We start from the raw sequence: 20,044 nt of genomic DNA on the forward strand, positions 1-20,044 counted from the left end.
CCCTGCCAATTCTCATGAATCTTTTAGCATTGAACTGCTGAGGGCTTGGGAACCATTGGACAGTTCGAGAGCTTCACTTGTTGGTGAAGGAAAAGATCCCAAAGGTGGTTTTTATATCTGAGACTAAATGTAAAAGAGAAAAAGTGGAGGGAATTAGGAATAGAGTTGGTTTCGACTCTAGTTTTGTGGTGGATTGCATTGGTAAGAGTGGAGGTTTGGCAATGATGTGGAAAAAGGATGTAATTGCTGAATTGCACTCCTTTTCGAGAAGTCATATAACTTTGTCAATGTTGACTGAAGAGGGAGGTACCTAATGGTTTTTAACTAGTTTCTATGGGAATCCAATAACTGAAAAAAGGAAAGAAAGCTGGAATTTGCCAAGACTGCTCAAGCCTGCAAACCAATCCCCATGGTTGTGCATGAGAGATTTTAATGAAATTTTATCTAATGAGGAAAAGGAAGGGGCAGCCAATAGACCTTTCTCTCAAATGGAAAGGTTTAGAGAGGCCTTAGATGATTGTGAGTTACGTGACATGGGTTTCAATGGTTCAATATTTACTTGGAGTAACAAACGAGAAGGTAGAGAATTCACTAAGGAAAGATTGGACAGATTCTTGGGGAATGATTCATGGTCATTACTGTTTGAGGACTACTTCATTAAAGTTCTTCCAGTGATAAGCTCTGATCATGCTCCTTTGTTTATTTCCTTTGGAATGAAGGAGGGGCAGGATTTTTTAAAGAAGAAAGTTTTTAGGTATGAGAATTATTGGTCTAAACAGCAAGAATGTAGAAATATTGTTACAATGGCTTGGAGAGGGGCTTTGGTTGAAAATGGTAAGATGGGAAAGATCAGGGAAAGTTTGTCTCATTGTAAGCATCAATTAAGAGAATGGACAAAGAACTTAAGGGGGTCCTTTAAAAAACAATTGGATCTCAAGAGGAATTTGATTCAAGAGGAATTTAATACTGGGGCTCTTAACGAGGATATCAAAGTGTTGCAACAAGAAGTGGAGAGAATATTAGAACTTGAGGACCTAAAATGGAAGCAAAGGGCAAAGCAGAAATGGCTTAAAGACGGGAATAGGAATTCCAGCTTTTTCCACAAATGTGCAACCCAAAGGAAACAATCCAATGCTATTAAAAAGTTATTTGATGAAATAGGAATTTGGGCTCGGAAATAGGAGGACATTAGTAAGCTTTTTCAAGTCTTCTTCAAAGATTTGTTTAAGTCTTCTAATCCAATGGAAATAGAGGAAGCACTCGAGAATGTTGAGCCAAGAGTGTCAGATGACATGAACAGGCTGCTTATGAAGGACTCCAGCTCTGAGGAAATCAAAATAGCAGTTTTTGGTATGAACCCTCTAAGTTCACCGGGTCTAGATGGTTTTTCTGCAAGCTTTTATCAAGACAATTGAGAGGTTGTGGGTGCTGATTTAGTCCTGGCAGTGAAGGAGGTATTGGTCTCCAGAACAGGTATTAAAGAAATAAATGACACATTCATTGTTTTAATTCCAGAAAAGAAAAATCCTAGTCTTGTTACTGAATTCAAACCAATAAGCCTATGCAATGTTACTTACAAGATAATAGCCAAAGTCCTTGCTAATAGACTAGAACAGATCCTGCCTTCTATAATTTCATCTTCACAAAGTGCATTTGTGCTGGGTAGGCTTATCTCTGACAACAATATTGTGGCATATCAAGCAATGCACTCAATGAAGCATAGAATGAGGGGCAAAAAAGTAGGCTATATGGCTCTTAAGCTCGATATGAGTAAGGCATATGATAGGATAGAATGGTGCTTCCTTGAATCAGTCATGATCAGAATGGGTTTTAAGAAGGAGTGGATTGAGCTTATCATGATGTGTGTTAAAACTGTTGAGTACTCCATCTTGTTGAATGGTAGTCCACAACCAAGTTTTCAACCTTCAAGAGGCTTAAGACAAGGGGATCCCTTATCCCCTTATCTTTTCCTATTGTGTTCAGAGGTGCTTGGTAATATTTTGGATATAGCTGAAGTGAAGGGTCATATTTCGGGTTTTCCTTTTGCAAGAGGTACCTTATCTATTAACCATCTCTTTTTTGCAGATGACAGTTTACTCCTTTGTAAGGCCAATGTACTAGAATGCAGCAGGATATTCAGATATCTCAAATTGTTTGAAGCTGCTTCTGGACAAAGATTAAATCTGGACAAGACCTCCATGGTTTTTAGTAGCAATACAGCTTTAGATGTTAAAGAGGCTATCCTTTTATCAGCTGATTTGAGAGAAGCTAGAAGTTATGAGGGGTACCTGGGGCTGCCTTCCTATGTTGGTAAAAACAAGACGGTTGCTTTCAGACCAATTTTGGATAACATTAGAAATAGGATGAATAATTGGACTGTTAAATTCCTCTCACAAGCTGGTAAAGAGGTACTACTAAAGTCAGTTGTGCAGGCCATCCCTACTTATTGTATGAGCATTTTTAAATTGTCCAAAGCGATTTTGAATGCAATAAATGGCCTTATGCAGAAGTTTTGGTGGGGGGCTAAAGGGGATAAGTCCAAAACTCATTGGCTAAACTAGAAACAGCTTGGTAAACTAAAAATGGAGGGGGGTCTTGGTTATAGAGATTTTGAGCATTTCAATATTGCCCTCTTAGCCAAGCAAGGTTGGAGATTAGTGCAATAGCCTCAATCTTAAGCAGCTCAAGTTTTAAAAGCTAAGTACTTCCACAGATCTAATTTTATGCATGGAAAGTTGGGTAGCAACCCTTCATATTTGTGGAGAAGTTTTATTGCAGCAAGACCAGTGTTAGCAGAAGGTCCTTTTTGGAATATAGGCAATGGAGAGTCAATCAAAATCTGGCAAGATAAGTGGATCCCAAGGCCTACAACTTTCAGTATTCAGTCTACAAGAAATGAAATGGAGGAAGGTGCTTTAGTAAGTTGCTTAATAGACAAGGGGAGGTGTTCATGGAAGGTCCCTTGGGTGCAGGAGCTTTTTGATCAAGATGAGGCAGACCTGATATGTAGAATTCCAGTTAGCATTAATCATGCTCCTGACAAGCTTATATGGAGAAACTCTAAAAATGGAAAATTCTCAGTCAAAAGTGCCTATGCTCTTTTATCTGAGATGGAATGTAGAAACAATGGACTTTTATCTGAGATGGAATGCAGAAACAATGGACAAACATCAAGTGCTTCCAGTAGGCAACAATTATGGGTCAAGCTTTGGAAATTGCAAGTCACAAATGCTACCAAGATGTTATTATGGAGGGCATGTCATGAGTCTCTTCCCACAAAGCTAAACCTGTTCAAGAGGAAAATAGTAGAGTCCCCTCTCTGCCCAGTGTGCATAACTGAAAATGAATCTGTCACTCATGCTTTGTGGTCTTGCAGATCAGCACAGGATGTCTGGAGTTCATGCTCAAGAAGGCTACAAAAGGTTCATGTCTTGGAGGCCCATTTTCAGGAAATTATGTCAAAATTAGTCTCTATACTAAATGATGATGAAATGGTGGAATTCGCAGCTGCTGTTTACCAAGTTTGGAGGAGGAGGAATTCGTTGATTTTTTAGGAGAAATTCTGGGATCCAAGGAAGGTGGTTAAGCTGGCAATGAATGCAGTAATAGATTACAAAGAAGCAAACCAGAAGAAGGAAGAAGCAAACCAGATTTTTCCAAACCAGATTGAATCTCTATGGGAGGCTCCACCACCAGATGTTTTAAAAGTTAATTGGGATGCAGCTGTTGATAGTGTTCTGTGTAGAATTGGCATCGGGGTAGTGATCCGAGATTGGAGAGGGAAGGTTTTAGCTACTTTAAGTTCACAAAGGGATTCATTTCCTGATGCACATTTGGCTGAATCCATTGCAGCTTTAAAAGCGGTCATGTTTTGTCAACAACTGGGCTTAAATCACATTATGCTTGAAGGAGACGCTAAACAGGTGGTTCAGGAAATCAATGGCAGCACTGATAGTTGGAACTCAGCTGGGATGATCATAAAAGATGCCAAGGAGCTGTTGAAGAAAATGCAGTCGTGGTCTATCCATTATGTTTCTAGGAATAGCAAATGTGTTGCTCATAATCTTACAAAGGATGGTTTAAAACTCTCTCAGGAGAGAATTACTTTTGAGGGGTGTCCCCCTATGTATCTATCCCATTCATTTGAATGAAAAGTCTTTTTTCATAAAAAAAAAAAAAAAAGAATAAATAAAAATTTTAAACTTATATTAAGGTTGTGTTTGGATGTTGAAGTGAATTGAGTTGAGTTGAGTTAAGATGATAAAATATTGTTAGAATATTATTTTTTAATATTATTATTATTTTAAGATTTGAAAAAATTAAATTTTTTATTATATTTTGTATTGAGATTTGAAAAAATTATAATGATGAGTTGAAATGAATTGAGAGGAGTTAAAGAACCAAACGAAGCCTTAGTCGAGTCGACGCAAGCCAAAGATCCGCTCGGCTTTATTACCCACCGGGTTCCACGTACGGCCACCCCTTCAGAAGACGCTTATCAACATCAGCTCTGCAGACGCTCACATGGCCGTCTCCTTTCTTCGTTTCCCGCTCTCTCCATTTCTCCTAAAAAACCCCAACCCAACAAAAAATTCCTGGCTTTTCAGATTTCCAACATTCCCCCTTTTACCCTACTGCTCTGGCTCCTCTTCCTCTTCCTCTTCTTCATCTGCATCCTTCACTCACAAATGGGAACCTTTCCGGAAAAAGAAGGTGGTCTTGCGGGTCGGATATGTGGGAACCGCTTACCGAGGTCACTTCCTTTATATTGTCTTTCTTTGAAACTTTTCCTCCAAACATGTTAATTTGATTTATACATTGGACGTTTCTGCTATATATCTTTCAGGTCTACAAATGCAACGAGATGAACACTCATTATCCAGTAAGATACTTCATTTCTTTTCAGTTTTCTAGTTTGTAATTGCTTAATATTCTACTGAGCAATATATGTATACATTGGCAATAATAATATGAAACATCCCTGTTGGGATTTTGTTTTCTTGATGCATGAATTTTGGGCAATAATCTTGTGCAATCATGTTTTGTTTGTTCTTTAAGCTATATTAATGACATTTTCTATGCAATACATATGCTACTTCAATTGGCTCCAACTAGCGGGGAGGGGTTCTTTCTAAATAGGTGTTACAATCTTTGACATGTAGCTATCGAAGAAGAATTGGAGATGGCCATTTTTAAGGCCGGTGGGATCCGTGATAGTAATTATGGGAATCTCCAGAAAATCTCATGGGCGAGAAGTAGCCGTACCGATAAAGGAGTAACTTATATTAACTAGTTTCTGCTGCTAGTTTGTTTTGTATTGTATTTATAATTTTCCTGTGTGCGACACGAGGTTCTGATTTATAATTTTTTGGATATTTGTGGTGATTCGTATGTTTTAGGTTCACTCGTTGGCAACAACCATATCTTTGAAAATGGAAATTCCTGAAAATGCATGGAAAGAAGACCCTTATGGCATGGCTCTTGGAAATCACATCAACTATTATCTTCCTAAAACTATTAAAGTCTTTAGCATTTTACCCTCACAGAGGTGAGACCCTGAATTTTTGTTGTTTTTCCTCCTAATAGGAAATCCAATGGATGGTAATACTAAGAATGGAGGATTTATGGTATCTTGATGATGGAGAAGAAAATGAGCATGTGCTGCCTTTACTTGAAAAAATCACTTTGTTCACTTATTGCAGATATGAATTGGGTAAGCATATATAATAAATGAATTAATGATATCCTCATTAGACTTGCTTTAGGCTACTAATTAATCGCAAACTAACCAAACTGAGTCGATTACATTTTTGCAATTATTAAAAGAAATTGCAATTCTCATCATACCTTATTTAAAATGGGAGAAAGAGAGTTCGTTTAGTGAAGACAAAAAAAAAGAGTTTTGCAAACATCATTATAGTTCATTATTAGATGAAGGCCAAATTGTTGACTTGTTATTGTTCAGGCCTTGGGAATGTTGTCTGTATAGTTAGAGTTGCATTTCTCATTGTTTGTGGAAAGAATAGAAACAGTTTGATTAACCTGAAGTTTGTGATTTGTTGAGTTACTCGTGACATGAAGTTTGGTTTCACACCTCTGTTCTACTCTTCCATTTTGCATTCTAATCTGGTTTGGTTCACTTGTGTCTGTATTATAGGAGCTTTGATCCTAGAAGGGAGTGTAATCTCCGGAAGTATTCTTATCTCATTCCCGCTGAAAGCACAGCTGAAGTTGATCATCATCTGTTAGACTTCAATCATATATTAAATGCTTTTGAGGTGTGGTACATTTGTCATTTCTTTCTTTTCTCCTCTAGTAGTGTAAATTTGTCATTTCTCCACTGGTTGTGGAGTGTATGTTATCTTTGCATGACCTTTTATTGACTCAATCCGGTCTCGGGCTCCCATTTTATTTGCTACACTCTACATCCTGCTCATAGGCAAGCTAATGTGCTTTTAACTTAGTTTCAGATCCCTCATATGAATGACCTGGCGTTAATACTTTTGGATGGTGAAAACAAGCTATGATGAATGAGAGGAAGAAAATGTCAATGGTCTTCTATTCAGTAATATTGAATATTTCTTCATATAAGAATTCTCTAAGCCTTCTTTTAGGACCAGCTCAGAAAGCTGATTCTGTATGATTTATTATGACCCTCTCGATCAGGCCTTTATGAAGAATTTTCTATGGTGATTATGGTCTATAGATACCGTCTATTTTTCCATGTGCTAGGGGTTACTTGTACACCAATTTTTATATTTTAGGAATGCCATTTGTAGGGAGAACATCCTTTCCACAATTATACAGTACGGTCCAAGTACAGGGAACAGTTTCATACCAAACGATCACTTGGAACTGGCAATGTACCTTCAAGAGCAAACTCATCCAGTGAGGCATCAATCTCTGAGTGCGAGGAAAGTGATGCAGAAGAAGATTTTGGGATTGATGGAGCGACTACGTTACATGTTGAGAGGATGAGCAAAAATTCTTCAGAATCCAGCAGTTCTCATGAATGTTTATCTGACACTGGTGATAAGCATGAAAATGGTCTGAAGACTCACACTTCCAATTTCGTTGTTCGTGCAAGATGGCTGCATGAACCTGATAAGATTGACAGGATAGGTGCTTCCCATTTCAGAAAGATTATTCGCTGTTCTTGCGGAAAACTGGAGAAATCACTTGGATTTCCTTATGTTGAGCTTTCTATATGGGGAGAATCTTTCATGCTACATCAAGTAAGTCTTTGCAATATAATCAAGGGCAATAGTTTATTTGTTTTTGATACATTTTTACATGCCATTTGGTCATTATTTCAGATCCTAAAAGAATTTAAATGCATAAGAACACACATGGAACTGTAGACATAACACTTGCTTTAAGTACATGAGGGTGCAACTTAAGGTGATGGTGACTTCTATAGGGAGTATATGCTTATCTCTCATGATAAATGCTAGGTACTTAATTTTAGGCAAGCAACTATCAGTATACAAGGAGTTCCAATTTCGTTTAGTTTTTTTAGTTAAATAAAACAAAACTTTAAAAACAAAAATATCATTGCTAACAGACTCATCATCTCTTTCCTTAGGTTGGTAAGTGCGTCAGTGTTTAAGCCGGCTTCCGTTTGTTGCATCAACTGTCTTATTAGAAATTGATATGACACCATCAATTTCTATCAATTTGTATTAGCCAGTCTAAAGAAAGGAATCAATTATAAATTGTATATTATTTAAGGACTTACTGCAACTTCTTAAATTTTGCGGAGGCTGAATTAAGTATTTACACTTAGTCTTACATGCAATACCTTAAACTCAAAAGGTTTCAGTAATTATTTTTTCCATGCAGTACTTCGATTTCAAAATAACTCACATATGTAGATAACTAATTGCTCGTCTACTCAAATCTTTCCTTGTTGAGGATATATAAGTAGGTACTGATATGGTGAAAGTGCAAGTTATCAATTATCTTTCCAACTGCTATTCTTCTTCAGGAAAATATATAAAATAAGCCTTCATAGAAACTTCCTCCTGGTGTCAACAAAGGTGCTTCTGGAAATCTATTTAATGAGTACTTGTTGAACCATTATGTTCTAGAATTACGTTATTGATAGAACATAATCCATGATCTTTCTGGCCCAAGTGTTCTGCCAGCATCTGATAATGGTTGTGGCCCTGCATGGACACCTTTCCCTCTCCACTTTACATGCCATATAATTCAGATCTTTTTTCCTGGTGTTAATATTAATCAGTTGAGTTATAGCTATCCTTTGGTTGCCTTGGACTTGGTGAAGAAATTTCCAATCAGATTAGCTAATGTGGTCCGTTTGTCATACTAATTCATTCCACAATCTTTTAACATCAGTCTTTTCCATAGATCCGCAAAATGGTTGGGACTGCCGTGGCAGTAAAGCGCAACTTACTCCCCAGAGATATTCTAATGTTGTCACTTTCCAAGTTCTCACGGATCGTTCTACCCCTTGCCCCATCCGAAGTTCTGATTTTGAGGGGAAACAGTTTCTCTTTGAGAAAAAGACCTGGAGATGTAACGAGGCCTGAAATGCTGACTATAGTTGAGTCAGAAGAAATTTTGATGGCAGTTGACGATTTCTACACCTCTGTAATGTTGCCTGAAGTCTCAAAGTTATTGGATCCTTTTGGTTCTCCTTGGAAAGAATGGGTTGAAAAATTGGACGAGCATACAAGCATCCCTGATGTACAATTGGATGAAGTCAGGAAAGCTTGGAAATTGTGGAAGGGAAAGTTTCAAAGTAGTGCCACTGTCACATCCGCCATAAATCAATGAGACTAAGGTAAATTACTGCTCATCATTAATGTGTCGTTAGTTTTCCTTGATCTATTATCTTACTCGATTATAAATAATTGGGCTAAACTAGTCACCAGTCAAAGCCTCATTTTTTCCTCACCTCCCCCCAATACTTACCACATCACAACTATTTTTTGATCGGTACTTGCCACCTTACAACTTGATGGGTGCTTCTGTTGTTTTGCCAAAAACTGAATGATCAGCAGAATTCTAATATTCTGAAATTGTTTGAGAAAATGACAGGAAAGAGCCTTTACAAGGTCATGTTCTTCGGGGGTTATTTTTTGATGAATTTGGGTATATTTTGGGGGAAGGATTTGGGTTCATTTACTGATATAAGTTGGTTTTTTAACATGATCTTTTGTACTTCTCTATTCACCCTTACCGCGTATTAAAACTTTAACAAAATCCAAACAAACCATCATCATGATCCCTCGGCTTTTGTCCTATTGTCAATTTGCATATATAATATCTCATGGCTGCTGAAATTAAATGCATTAAGATGGTTTTTCATTATTTGCCACCAAAGTAGGGTATGAAGATGTAACCCCACTAGTGTCCAAATAATTAAATACCCCTAGAGAACTGAAATCAAAGATTAATAGCGACTGATTAAACCTTTAATTAGGGCGACAAATTCAACATTGACTGCCATGGCATTCTCAGTTAAAAGGATGCATATTTAATCAGGTCTCTGCTTGTGGCCCTCATGAATGCACACTGATACCTATATGTATCTATTTAAACTAAAACTCGTGGTTAGCATCCAATTGGGGTCTCATTAGTCAAGTTACCAAATTGAATGGTTCACGATAACTGTACCTCAAAATAATAAAAACAACAATAAATACAAGCACTTGCTTAGCGTTAGACGTCTGAAAATGGCCCTACAATGAGCGATGAGGAGTGTAATGCTGTTCTTCATCTTGCAGTTAAATTAGTTGATATATTTTATTTTAAATTGTTGGCCTATAAATCCATTTCAAACGTGTCACATCAATCAGTATATGCCAAAGTATAGTAGTCTTAGGCCATGTTTGTATTAAGAGTTGATCCCAACTTATCTCATCTAATAATTACAACTTTCCTAAATTTTTATACAAAATATAATAAATAATTCAACTTTTTCAAATTTCAAAATAATAATAATATTAAAAAATAATATTATAATAATACTTTTTTTAACTTTTAACTTTCATCTTATCTCAACTCACTATTCAAACTTCATCTAAACCATCTTGAATTGTAGCATTACTTGCATGGAAAATATAGAAGTCTAAACCATGTTTGTATACATCTAATCAATAACCTGCAGGAATATGGACCCGGATATCTAACGCAGGAGGATCCAAGCCCAATGATGAGTATACCTAGGAGTTGGGCGAGAGGCGATAGATTTAGATGAGAAGCGGAAGATTTGGGCGAGAAGCGGCAAATTTGGGCGAGGAGACTTAAGTAGGCGGGAAGAGATAAAGACTTGGTTGATGAGACTTATCTCTTGTTTGGGTGAGGAGACTTATCTTTTAGTTGGTTGGGCAAGGAGAAGTGGCGACGTCTGTATTTTAACGATAATTTTGGCTACAGATGTCAGAATCACGCATATGATCCCAATTCGAAAAGTTCTATTCGGAGCGCACGTCAAGGTCACCATGCTTCGCCTAGTGGGCCCCTTTTCGGCCCCATAATCAGCATTTTTACCTCCGAACCGACAATTTTAGTCAACTTTTTCATTTTTGGTTAATTCTCTTTTATGGTAATGTTTATCTTTAGTAATGATTTTATTCTGAATTTTTAGGCTAGATCTTAGTCATAATTATTTTATTCCGTATTCTATTGTTGGTCTTAATTACATATTTGCCATTTTTCATTAGCTATTTAAGTCCAGCTTGTAGGCTTTAGAGAAAGGGGAGGATTGATTTATTTTCATAGTAAAACCTTAATTTCAGAGTTTCTCTCTGTTTGCAAATTTTCTCAATCTCAATCCTTAACTTTCGTTGTTTAACTAGCCGTCAAAATAATCTTCTATTATGTTCCTGCGTCAGTTGGCATTAGGGCTGTAGTGTTTTCTTGAGGTGAATTATCATCAGTTTACATGGCTGATGGTAGAGGTCGTGGTCGACATGGACAGGTTCCGAATTAGGAAGTCACTCCTCGTGATTGTAACGTACAGGATGCGATGATTGAAGATTTGCAGCTGCAAATAGCAGAAATATCCCAGTGTTTAGACTCACAAAACCTCGAGGGTTAAACTTATGATCAAGAGTCTGAATTTAGTTTCGAAAACCCGTATCACAACCGTGCTCTATTTTGGGAGCATTGTGGTCAGGATTAGTGAGGTGGAGACCTAGGCTTCAGTGTGGATCTATTAGAATTTCCTAGTACTTTGCAAGTGGAGGGCTTCATCGATTGGTTGCAAGAAGTGGAATGTATCTTTGAATACAAGAATATCTCAGGTCATATGAAGGTGAAACTAGTCACCATCTAACTAAAGGGCCGAGCTCCTGCCTAGTGGGAGCAGTTGAAGTGGTCTCAGAAGCGACAGGGTAAAGCTAAGATTTGCGACTGGGAGAAGATGAAGAAAAAGATGAAGGGTCACTTTTTGCCTCTCAGATATACTCAAACCTGTTTCAACACTTTCACACGTTGAGGCAAGGAATGAAATCCGTTGATGGTTACACTAAGGAGGAATGACATAAAGACCTAGGTTTTAGAGTTGACATACCAGAATCTCATAGTACTCTGCAGACTGAAGGTTTCATTGATGTGTTGCCTGAGGTCGAGTGGGATTACTACTTTGAAGAAGATGACTTTGAAGAGGAGCATTCTTCCATAGGATGGAATCCTACACCGATTTACGATACCTATTTTGACGAAGATGAAACTGTGGAAGAGATAACCTTTTTTTTTCTTTTTTTTTTTTCTTGAAAATATAGAAAATTTTGAAAAGTAACATGGCAATGAAAGTTTGAATATTGAAGATGAAAAAACTTTTGAGCCAGTTACTTATGTTGATTTTCTGAGAGTTGAGGGGTTTTTCTTAAGTTCTCCGAGAAAGAATATTGTTTTTGGATTTGGATGGAGATTTGATTTTAGACTGATACTATTTTATTTCAAGCTGATCAGAGTTATCTCAGTTTTGCCATGATGATTGGGACATGAATCCAAAACAGGAGAAAGATGGGTTTAACTGGACATCCAAAAAATCGAGGCAAGAAGATTTCGAATTCGAGGACGAATTCTATTCAAATTGGTGAGAATGATGTAAGTATGCGAGTCCAAATTTATATGAAAAAAAAAAAAAAAATTCGGGTACAGAGTCTACGTTGATTGCGTCTTCCAGATGACCACCCCAGTCCACACATGCTTCATAGATGCTTACATGAATTTGAGAGCGAGTTCTTTCCAACCCGGAGGGACTGATGCAGTAAGATCTAGGCCCAATGATGAGTATTCCTAGGATTTGTGCGAGAAGCGGAAGATTTGTGTGAGAAGCGGCAGATTTGGGCAAGGAGACTTAAGTAAGCGGGAAGAGATAAAGACTTGGACGAGAAGACTTATCTCTTGGTTGGGCGATGAGACTTATCTCTTGGTTGGGCGAGAAGATTTATCTCTTAGTTGGTTGGGTGAGAAGTGGCGACATCCGTATTTTAGCGATAACTTCGGCTACAGATGTCAAAATTGCACATATGATCCCAATTTGGAAAGTTCTCTTTGCCGTGCACATCAAGGTCACCATGCTTCGCCTGGTGGCCCCTTTTAGACCCCAAAATCAGCATTTTTACCTTTGAAACGTCAATTTTAGTCAATTATTTCATTTTTGGTTAATTCTCTTTTTTGGTAACGTTTATCTTTAATAATGATTTTATTCTGGATTCTCAGACTAGATCTTCGTCATAATTATCTTATTTTGTATTCTATTGTTTTGTCTTAATTACATATTTTCCATTTTTCGTTAGCTATTTAAGTCAGGTTTGTGGGTTTAAGAAAAATGAAGAGGATTGATTTATTTTCATAGTAAAACCTTAATCTCAGAGTTTCTCTCTATTTGCGAATTTTTTTAATCTCAATCCTTAGCTTCTGTTGTTTAACTAGCCATCAAAATAATCTTCTATTATCTTCCGGTGTCAATTGGCATTAGAGCTGTAGCTTTTTCATGGGGTGAATTATCATCAATTTGCATGGTTAGTGGTAAAGGTCATGGTCGACGTGGACAAGTTCCAAATCAGGAAGTCACTCCCCGTGATTGAATGTACAGGACGCGATGATTGTAGATTTGCAGAGGCAAATAGCAGAATAATCCCAACGTCTAGAGGAGCAAAACCTGGAGGGTCAAACTTATGATCAAGAGTCGGAATCCAGTTTCAAAAACATGTATCACAACTGTGCTCTAATCTGGGAGCACCATAGTCGAGAGGAGCGAGGTGGAGACCTAGGCTTCAGAGTGGATCTACCGGAATTTTTTGGTACTATGCAAGTGGAGTGCTTCATCGATTGGTTGCACAAAGTGGAACATATCTTTGAATACAAGGATGTCTCATATCGTATGAAGGTGAAACTAGTCGCCATCAAACTAAAGGGCCGAGCGTCTGCCTGGTGGGAGCAGTTAAAGCGGTCTCAAAAGCGACAAGTTAAAGCCAAGATTTGTGACTGTGAGAAGATGAAGAAAAAGATAAAGGGTCACTTTTTGCCATTCGGATATACTCAGATCTTGTTTCAACGACTTCACACGTTGAGGCAAGGAATAAAATCCATTGATTGTTACACCGAGGAGGAACGATACAAAGACCTGGGCTTCAAAGTTGACATACCAAAATCTCATAGTACTCTGCAGACTGAAGGTTTCGTTGATGTGTTGTTTGAGGTCGAGTGAGATTACTACTTTGAAGAAGATAACTTCGAAGAGGAACATTCTTCCATAGAATGGAATCATACACCGATTTACGATACCTATTCCGACGAAGATGAAGTCGTGAAAGAGATAACTGTTTTTTCTGAAAATATAGAAAATTCTGAAGAGGAAGATGGCGGTGAAAATTTGAGTATTGAAGACGAAAAAACTTTTGAGCTAGTTACTTATGTTGATTTTCTGGGAATTGAGGAGTTTTCTTTAAGTTCTCTTCTCCGAGGAAGAATATTGTTTTTGGATTTAGAACAGGGGATGGAGATTTGATTTTAGACTATGATACTATTTGATTTCATGCTGATCAAAGTTATGTAAGCTTTGTCGTGATCATTGGGATAGGAATCCAAAACAGAAGAAAGATGGATTTAACTGGACATCCAAAAAATCAAGGCAGGAAGGTTTAGAATTGGAGGATGAATTTTCTTCAAACTGGTGAGAATGATGTAAGTATGTGAGTCTAAATTTATATGAAAACAAGAAAAAATCCAGGTATAGAGTCTACGTTGGTTGCGCCTTCCAGATGACCACCTCAGTCCACGCATGCTTCGTAGATGCTTATGTGAACTAGAGGGCAAGTTCTTTCCAACCCGGAGAGACTGATGCAGGACGATCTAGGCCCAATGATGAGTATTCCTAAGATTTGGGCGATAGGCAATAGATTTGGGCGAGAAGCAGAAGAATTGGGCGAGAAGCGGAAGATTTGGGAGAGGAGGCTTAAATAGGCAGGAAGAGATAAAGGCTTGGCCGATGAGACTTATCTCTTGATTGGGCGAGGAGACTTATTTCTCGGTTGAGCGATGAGACTTATCTCTTAGTTGTTTGGACGAGAAGTGGTGATATCCATATTTTAACAATAACTTTGGCTACAGGTGTCAGAATCGCGCATATGACCCCAATCTGGAAAGCTCTCTTTGGCGCGCACGTCTTGGTGGCCCTGCTTCTCCTGGTGGGCCCCTTTTTGACCCCAAAATTAGCCATTTTATCTCCAAAACATCAATTTTAGTCAACTCTTTCATTTTTGGTTAATTCTCTTTTATGGTAATGTTTATTTTTAATCATACTTATCTTATTTTGTATTCTATTGTTTGACCTTAATTACAGATTTGCCATTTTTCGTTAGCTATTTAAGCTCGACTTGTAGGTTTCAAAAGCAGGGGAGGAATGATTTATTTTGATCGTAAAACTTTAATTTCAAAGTTTATCTCAGTGTTTTTCTCTGTTTGCGAATTTTCTCAATCTCAATCCCTACCTTTTGTTATTTAACTAACCATCAAAATAGTCTTTTATTATGTTATTTCGTCAATATCTTTGAACTATATGCCAAAGTTTCATATACATATTTAACTACTCCAGTAAAACGTATTACCTGTATATATTAGCATAGATATACTCGCAATCAAATGGCAATCATGATGTTTCTCTTTGTTGGTTGGGAACTTGGGATAATATTGATCATGATTGATCATGTCCTCTTTATGCTAACCACTACCTAATTGATATGAGATAGATTAATCTAGATCATAGAAGAATAATTAATTCTTTCAATACTCCTTAGATCCAAACTTGCACATAAAAGAATACGGAAAAAAACATGTAAATCATGCTGAATGTAAAACCAAGTACTTAATTTTCTGATTTTACTGGATGAATTACAATTTTTTCCTAACAATTTGGGTGTTAAGCCTGAATTTTCAAAGTCGTGATAACCGAGGTTACGTGCAGATCCAACACAAGTAATGGTGGGCATGGTGAGATTTGTTAGCCAAACACTTGTAGGTTAGCGCTCATCAAATCGACTGGACAGGAGGTTTTAGCACTGTGATGGTACACATGATCCAACCAAACCATCATGCTTGCATCATCAAGACTTAGTTTGTTTTCGTAAATAAAATAAGATGAATTGAGATAAAAATTGATTCAATCAAATCAAATTAAATCATATTATTAGAATATATTTTTTTAATATTATTTTTATTTTAAAATTTAAAAAAAATTAAATTATTTATTTTATTTTATATAAAAATTTAATAAAATTATAATAATTAAATAAGATGAAATAAAAATTTTTATGAGAATGAACTCATGATCCAACCAAACCATCATGCTTTCATCATTAATTTGGAGGTTCGTACGTAGAGATGAATGGTTATCAATGGTTTTTGTAACATTTTGCATATTTCGTGATTCGAGTGTATAGGAGGGTCCCACGTTATAAAATTTTCTTGGTTGTTTTGTTGTGATTTGGGAAGATATGTGGACTTATAGTTATTGCGGTGAGTTGTCAATTTCTTTAACCTAAAGGACACAATTTAAAAAAGTATATATTTTCTCCATCTTTTATCTAAGTACATCCACTATAAAAAAAAAAAATGAATTTTGTGATAAATTTATTGAGATTAAAAGATTATTCACAGTTAATTTTAGTTGTAAATAGTTATTTTATTGAGATTAACTAGTCGCAAATAAGCAGTTTTCTTGTAATGACTATCTTCTATGATATTATATAAGAAGATGTTTATAGTTGTGGAGTGTGTAAATATCGTATAATTATTTTGTAAAAAGTGAGTAAATACGAACTAGATCCACATAAAAAAAAAATTAATTTTTTAATAATATTAGACTATTCTTTTTCAAAAAGATTACGCGGCACTTGCACATAACTCCACAACTGTATCTAGCATTACTCATATATGAATACGTATTGAAATATGTTTTATTTTTTTTTTTTAAAGAAACTATTTAGCCCAAAAATGAATAAATAAAGATCTCTAAGATTGTGGAAGATATACTTTTATTATGAGAAATATGGGAATGGGTGAATGCATGCATGCCTTCATCATATTTCTTCGAAGCTTAACTTTCCCAAGCAATAGGGCAATGGCAATATAGGTAGTAAGGGTAGCCCATTTAAAGCAATTCATGAGGCTTCAATTTCTCAACCGTATTGGATGGTTCAATGCAAAGAGAAATTAATAGATACAATATTAAAATATTCGTATAGGTCTATTTTGTCCAAAAGTACTCATGTATGGGTGGGTAGCATATATAAATGTTGTAGGATCTATGGGTAGCTTAAAGGGCATGAACATTTTTCAGGTCCGAATGATGCTGAATTCCCATGAGAGAAGATCAATGAATGGAAATCAAATCTGTTCGAATTAAAGTAAAGAGAACGGCTACATATATAAAGAGGTTATATAAAGTAAACTCATAAATTAATGTGATTTTATGAGATCCATTAGATCTACTTTATAATAAAAATAACTTTACAATTTGACGTATCACATCAATTTGTAGATTTACTATTGTGTAATTTATTTGTGTCTAAAGTATTTCCTTAAAGTAAATATTTAGTCATCACATGCCATGAGCAAAATCCATAGCCGTATATAAATATTTCGTGTACTGCATTTAACTATTATATATATGAGTATAATTATATATGTCATTGTTTGTCATGCAAAATTGACATTCAAAACTTTTAAGTTTTGCAAATACAACTTTCTAGTTCGAGCGTATAGAATTAAAGCCAGAAAAGTTCCAAGAAAACAAAGGGAACCCCAGATGATGAAAGTGTTTCTGTAGCATTCCACTCCCATGCATTTCCCATTATCTCCTTTTCCTTCCTTGCTGTAAAGAATGGCTGCCAAGTAACCAAACAGAAAGGATCCTATTGGGATATTTACAACCACCACGTTATGATTCACTGAGAAATTTTTTGTCCCAAACAACTCGGTGGTTGTGGATACGGCGACCGAAGTGATTGCTCCACAACACACTCCTATAATGGCAGTGCTGACCTGGAGAGAGAGGTTGGTCTTGCTGACAAGTAAGAAGAAAGCTCCGGCTGTTGGAGCCATTAATGCTGCAATTGAAGCGGGTCTTGATATCGTACGCTTGGTCCTGGACAATTCAAGGCAAAATCATCAACATTAAAAACCATGTCAGAATTGCTGAGCTTTTATAATTTTTACAGCAGGAAAGTTGGTTTAGGTCGGTTCTTCTCACTTGAATATATCAACTAACACATCTATATATATATATGGACACATATTATTTGCAATAAATACATGATGAGGTGACATTAAAATATCTGGTATAAGATTTCTCCAATAATTTACTTGTAGTAAAAATATGAACATCTTGATTATTATATTTCTCTATGAAATGGATCAAAAGTAATATATTAATTTGTCTGAACATGAAAGAGAGAGTTACCTTGAGAAGTAATAGTCCACAAGGGACGGCATGAGACGGCCAAAGAACCCAAAAGAAGAAGACAGAGAGACCAAAGAAGACGTTCCTGAGTACCCACGAGACTCGGCTATTTGTCCCAAGTTGTTCAAAAACACCAAACCAAGTGTTGCACCAAAAAAGTAAACGAAAAAATATAACCAGAACTCCAATCTCTTCAGCAACACCTTCACTCCAATCTCCTCTATAACATGAACATCACCGCCTTGATCTCCACTCTCTTTTACCCCACTGATCTCCATTGTTTCTGCACCTTCACCGGCTACTTCCCCTCTCTTATCTTTGACTTCAATCTCCATTCTTTCCGCACCTTCAATGTTATCTTCTATAGTAAAATGATACACTTTTTTTTCTATATTTACATTGCATTTTCTGACTATTTCTATAATTTTCTCTGCAACTGGAATTGCTAGAGGGGCCAATAAGAACACACCGGTACCAATTGCATGACCCAATGGAGATAGTTTACCTGATATCGACGCCAAACTGCTGATCACAGAATAGACCCCAGTTGCCATTGTTATCACAAACATGGCTATGAACCCAACTCCCATGTTTCTTGGCCTTCCAACTTCAACTTCTCTGGCCAGTGGTGCAGCTATAACACTAACTATAACGGGTAGGATAGAGCTGAGAAGGAGATAGGCTTTAGCTCTCTCAACTGGTGAATAAGAAAAGGCAGCATTTACAGTATCTGTGTAAATCTTTGCACTTAGTCCTAGGTAGCTAGTTGTTAATCCGACCGCAACCTGGTGATCAGATGGGAAATTTCGTATGGCAACAACGTAGCAAACGGTGTTGATCCAGCAAATACTATTTCCTGCCACAACAGTGAGCACGAAAATATGCCCGTATGACAGAGAAATCTGGTTTGAAAGGAAAAGATATTGCAAACCATAACCAAGCAACCCTAGGGAAGAACCAATGATGAGAACCAGCCAAAGTGGAAGGTAAACAACTGCTATGCCAGAAAGCCAACCTAAGAGTTTTCCTGCATCTGAGGCAAAGGCAAGGTTGTTGAGTTGCACTTGGGAAATGGAAAGAAGGTTCTTGAGCTGAGATGAATAAGCTGGAAAGTTTGAGTTTGTCCCATTTATGGACTGAAGCCATATAATGCCCACAAGGCTTAGCCATTGGAGAGTTCTCGAAGACATGACAAGCTAGGATCGGTGGAAGTTTGGAATTGCGAAAATCCTTTGATCCTCACTGCTATCATTTATAAGGTTTAGGGGGGTCACCTGATTTTTTTGGAATTTAGAAAGGGACAGGGGAGTTTTGAGGGAGACCGGGAGAGCCACAAATGCAACAGAGAATGACACAACACACAATGTGGCTGTGCACGTAAAATGTGGTCTTCTTTCGACCACCACCTTAAGATCATTAATGATTTTTGTGTACTATAGAGTGTGAGAGTCTTGAAGGGGTGTCCACTGTCCACACTCTCCGGAAAACCGGTTTCCCTTAAAACCTAGCTAGCTGTACACAGTATTCTAAGAAAGAAAGAATAACCTGTATATGCACTATGCCATGTTCAAAGTATCAGAGGTACTACGTGAGAAGATAATTACCGGTTAGGCTCAGAAATAAATTATGCCGATACAATATTGCATATAACGTACTGTTCGAGAGAGAATGCACTATTCTGCTTAATTGGTTACCTTAATATGACATCATTCTATAAGGAATACATGCATCAAATTATTATCAAGCTACGTATCAAATCAAATTGCTAAATCACAGTAAATATGTATATAGTCAGCTGTCAGTCTCTTATAGGAAAGTTTAGGCTGTTAGTCAAGCATATTTTTCTCACTCGTTGTAGCACAATTTTAATTTCTTTACTTGTGTATAGTTTCCTTAATATGACATCATTCATGAACTAGCTAGCTAGCTCCATAGCCTCCATGTGGGGGTTAACCCAGATAACTGAAATATCGACACAAAGGGGTCCACTTTGAAAATGAGTCTACGACTCTACCTGTTTAAACCTCAGATTGAAATTCATGGGTCTGACAGACTCTGTACGCAGTACTAAACTTCTCCGGCAACAAAGCTCCAGGACGAGTC

The 20,044-nt window shown here is 36.9% G+C and overlaps 3 protein-coding genes across 4 annotated transcripts; 2 read left to right on the plus strand and 1 right to left on the minus strand.

Annotated features, from left to right (window-relative positions):
* Window positions 1-533: 533 nt before the first annotated feature.
* On the plus strand, window positions 534-1,181 carry LOC109020172. Its single transcript, XM_019002594.1, has one exon. The coding sequence runs from the start codon at window positions 534-536 to the stop codon at window positions 1,179-1,181; it is 648 nt and encodes a 215-aa protein (XP_018858139.1).
* Window positions 1,182-4,431: 3,250 nt separating this feature from the next.
* LOC108983919 (putative tRNA pseudouridine synthase) lies at window positions 4,432-10,770 on the plus strand. 2 transcript variants are annotated; one of them, XM_035690430.1, is made up of 9 exons: window positions 4,432-4,753; window positions 4,847-4,882; window positions 5,163-5,275; window positions 5,400-5,548; window positions 6,158-6,278; window positions 6,780-7,235; window positions 8,371-8,803; window positions 9,183-9,186; window positions 10,134-10,770. In XM_035690430.1, exons 1-7 carry the CDS (start codon window positions 4,525-4,527, stop codon window positions 8,797-8,799), a joined length of 1,533 nt encoding a protein of 510 aa, XP_035546323.1. In that variant the 5' UTR covers window positions 4,432-4,524; the 3' UTR covers window positions 8,800-8,803; window positions 9,183-9,186; window positions 10,134-10,770. The 2 variants fall into 2 exon arrangements, with proteins under 2 accessions (XP_035546323.1, XP_035546322.1); XM_035690429.1 differs by lacking the exon at window positions 9,183-9,186 and having other exon boundaries at window positions 8,371-8,806; window positions 10,136-10,770.
* Window positions 10,771-17,148: 6,378 nt separating this feature from the next.
* Window positions 17,149-19,184, minus strand: LOC108983918 (protein NUCLEAR FUSION DEFECTIVE 4-like). Its single transcript, XM_018955710.2, has 2 exons — window positions 17,942-19,184; window positions 17,149-17,626 (listed from the first exon to the last, which is right to left on the minus strand). The coding sequence occupies exons 1-2, from the start codon at window positions 19,129-19,131 to the stop codon at window positions 17,179-17,181; spliced, it is 1,638 nt and encodes a 545-aa protein (XP_018811255.1). The 5' UTR covers window positions 19,132-19,184; the 3' UTR covers window positions 17,149-17,178.
* Window positions 19,185-20,044: the final 860 nt, after the last annotated feature.

This window comes from Juglans regia, chromosome 5 (assembly GCF_001411555.2).
Source record: "Juglans regia cultivar Chandler chromosome 5, Walnut 2.0, whole genome shotgun sequence".
Classification (NCBI taxonomy): Eukaryota; Viridiplantae; Streptophyta; class Magnoliopsida; order Fagales; family Juglandaceae; genus Juglans; species Juglans regia.

Bases quoted from the DNA above. Each gene is read 5' to 3' on its own strand.
- LOC109020172 (XM_019002594.1), top strand. From the start codon at position 534: ATGGGTTTCAATGGTTCAATATTTACTTGGAGTAACAAACGAGAAGGT.
- LOC108983919 (XM_035690429.1), top strand. From the start codon at position 4,525: ATGGCCGTCTCCTTTCTTCGTTTCCCGCTCTCTCCATTTCTCCTAAAA. The intron at 4,754-4,846 runs GTCACTTCCTTT...TATATCTTTCAG, and splicing joins TGTGGGAACCGCTTACCGAG to GTCTACAAATGCAACGAGAT. The intron at 5,549-6,157 runs GTGAGACCCTGA...TCTGTATTATAG, and splicing joins AGCATTTTACCCTCACAGAG to GAGCTTTGATCCTAGAAGGG.
- LOC108983918 (XM_018955710.2), bottom strand. From the start codon at position 19,131: ATGTCTTCGAGAACTCTCCAATGGCTAAGCCTTGTGGGCATTATATGG. The intron at 17,627-17,941 runs GTAACTCTCTCT...TGAATTGTCCAG, and splicing joins GTGGACTATTACTTCTCAAG to GACCAAGCGTACGATATCAA.